This window comes from Condylura cristata, unplaced genomic scaffold (genome assembly GCF_000260355.1).
Source record: "Condylura cristata isolate star-nosed mole 26May11 unplaced genomic scaffold, ConCri1.0 scaffold00060, whole genome shotgun sequence".
NCBI lineage: Eukaryota > Metazoa > Chordata > Mammalia > Eulipotyphla > Talpidae > Condylura > Condylura cristata.
In genome coordinates, this window is record NW_004567161.1 from 793,825 (window position 1) to 795,334 (window position 1,510).

General features: G+C 70.4%; 1 protein-coding gene across 1 annotated transcript in view; it reads left to right on the forward strand.

The window, feature by feature from the left end:
* DNAH17 (dynein, axonemal, heavy chain 17) overlaps window positions 1-1,510 on the forward strand; it is a gene marked incomplete at its 3' end in the record, with an annotated part of 54,504 nt that overhangs the window by 6,263 nt on the left and 46,731 nt on the right. The window contains exons 6-8 of the mRNA XM_012734579.1: window positions 172-303; window positions 753-861; window positions 1,400-1,503. Coding sequence (XP_012590033.1) covers window positions 172-303; window positions 753-861; window positions 1,400-1,503 — 345 coding nt within the window. The remainder of the gene's footprint in view (window positions 1-171; window positions 304-752; window positions 862-1,399; window positions 1,504-1,510) is intronic.

A 1,510-nucleotide genomic window follows, 5' to 3' on the forward strand; every position in this document is an offset into this window, starting at 1 on the left:
CGGCGGGGGGCTGACATGCAGCCTCGCGGGGGGCCGCTCCGACGGGGCCGTCTCTCAACCCGCTCACCCCACGTCGGCCTCGGAACTGGGTTTCCCGTGCGCCCCCCCACCCATGCCCGCTGCACAGCCCCCCGCGTTTGCTCGACCCGCACCCTGCCAGTCCCCGTGCAGGCCCTGGGCTTCCTTGTGGAGCCAGAACTTGAGCGCCGGCTCTGCCCCGGCGTCCTTTTGAGGACCAAGTCCGACTTCAGGAAGGCCACGCTGGTCTCAGCCACGCGCTGGCCAGGCACGACTTCCTTCCCGGTCTGCCCACAACACGGGCCACTAAGTGGATGCCCGCGGAAGGCCCTCCTGGGTGACCCAAAGTGACTGTTAAAGTGGAGGTTGAAATCTGGGCCCCGGGCGGCGCAGGGGTCACAGCGCGCCCCACGAAGCCGTCGGCGGCCACCGCAGCCAGGTTCGACCTGTCCCCGCTGCCCCCTCGGCAGTGGGTGACCGTGGGTCCGCCTGCCCTGCCCCCCACCCTGTCTCTGGGGCCCCCTCGCCCCCACACCTCTGGCTGCACCCCTGCTCTGTGTGCGTCCGTAAATCTTTTTTAAGAGAAGTTGGAATCCCCGGCTGCCCTGGGCCCACAGGCGCACAGGCCGGCCTCTCCGGGTCGGCTGGTGCTGGGTGGCAGGAACCGCGACTCGGACACTCCGCGGCCAGTGGCGTGAGGGCCGCGGGCCCCGACACGGCGGCCTTGCTTTCAGATAAAGACCACCGTGGTGGACGTAGAATTCCCGCTCATAAAGGCGGAGCTGGAAGCCATCGACGTCAAGCTGCTGAGTGCCGAGACCACGCTGTTCTGGAACGGCGAAGGTACCCAGGCCGCGCCCCCGTCCCTGCGCTGGCCCCGCGGATGGCCGCTCCTCCCAGACACCAGCACGGTGCTGCTGACGGCCAGCGGGTCCCCAGCCGCCCGGCCCAGGAGCCTCTCGCGTTGCTCACAAGGGCATCAGGCTGTCTGGCGGCCGGCCGGGCAGCGGGGAGGCGCCCGTGTGGCGCGGTGGATGCCGGAGGCGGCCGGGAACGAGGAGACGCCGCCCCCTTCCGCAGCCCTGTCTGTGGGGCACCGCCAAGCCCCCCTCGGGCCTCCGGCCCGCCTTTCGCACCTCCCAGCCCTTCTCTGCCCCCCACCCCGGCCTCACTCTCAACACTGGAGAGGGGGAGTGGCCACTTGTCTGGACCCGGGCGCCTGCTGGGCTGCTCCCTGTAAAAGCGCATGGCTTCCCGCCCTGCCGCCCCCAGGCAGGCCGCCGAGAGCCGCGCGAAGCCCCCGACCCGCTGGGGCTCGGCCGCAGCTGGAGGTCTCCCCGCCCCGACGCCCCTCTTAAGGGCCTGGGCGCTTCGCACGCAGGTGTGCTGGAGTACGTCCAGGGAATGCGGGAGATTCTGCACGACCTGCAGACCCGGATGCAGAAGGCCAAGCAGAACGTGGACGGGATCTCCCAGGTCATGAAGGTGAGCG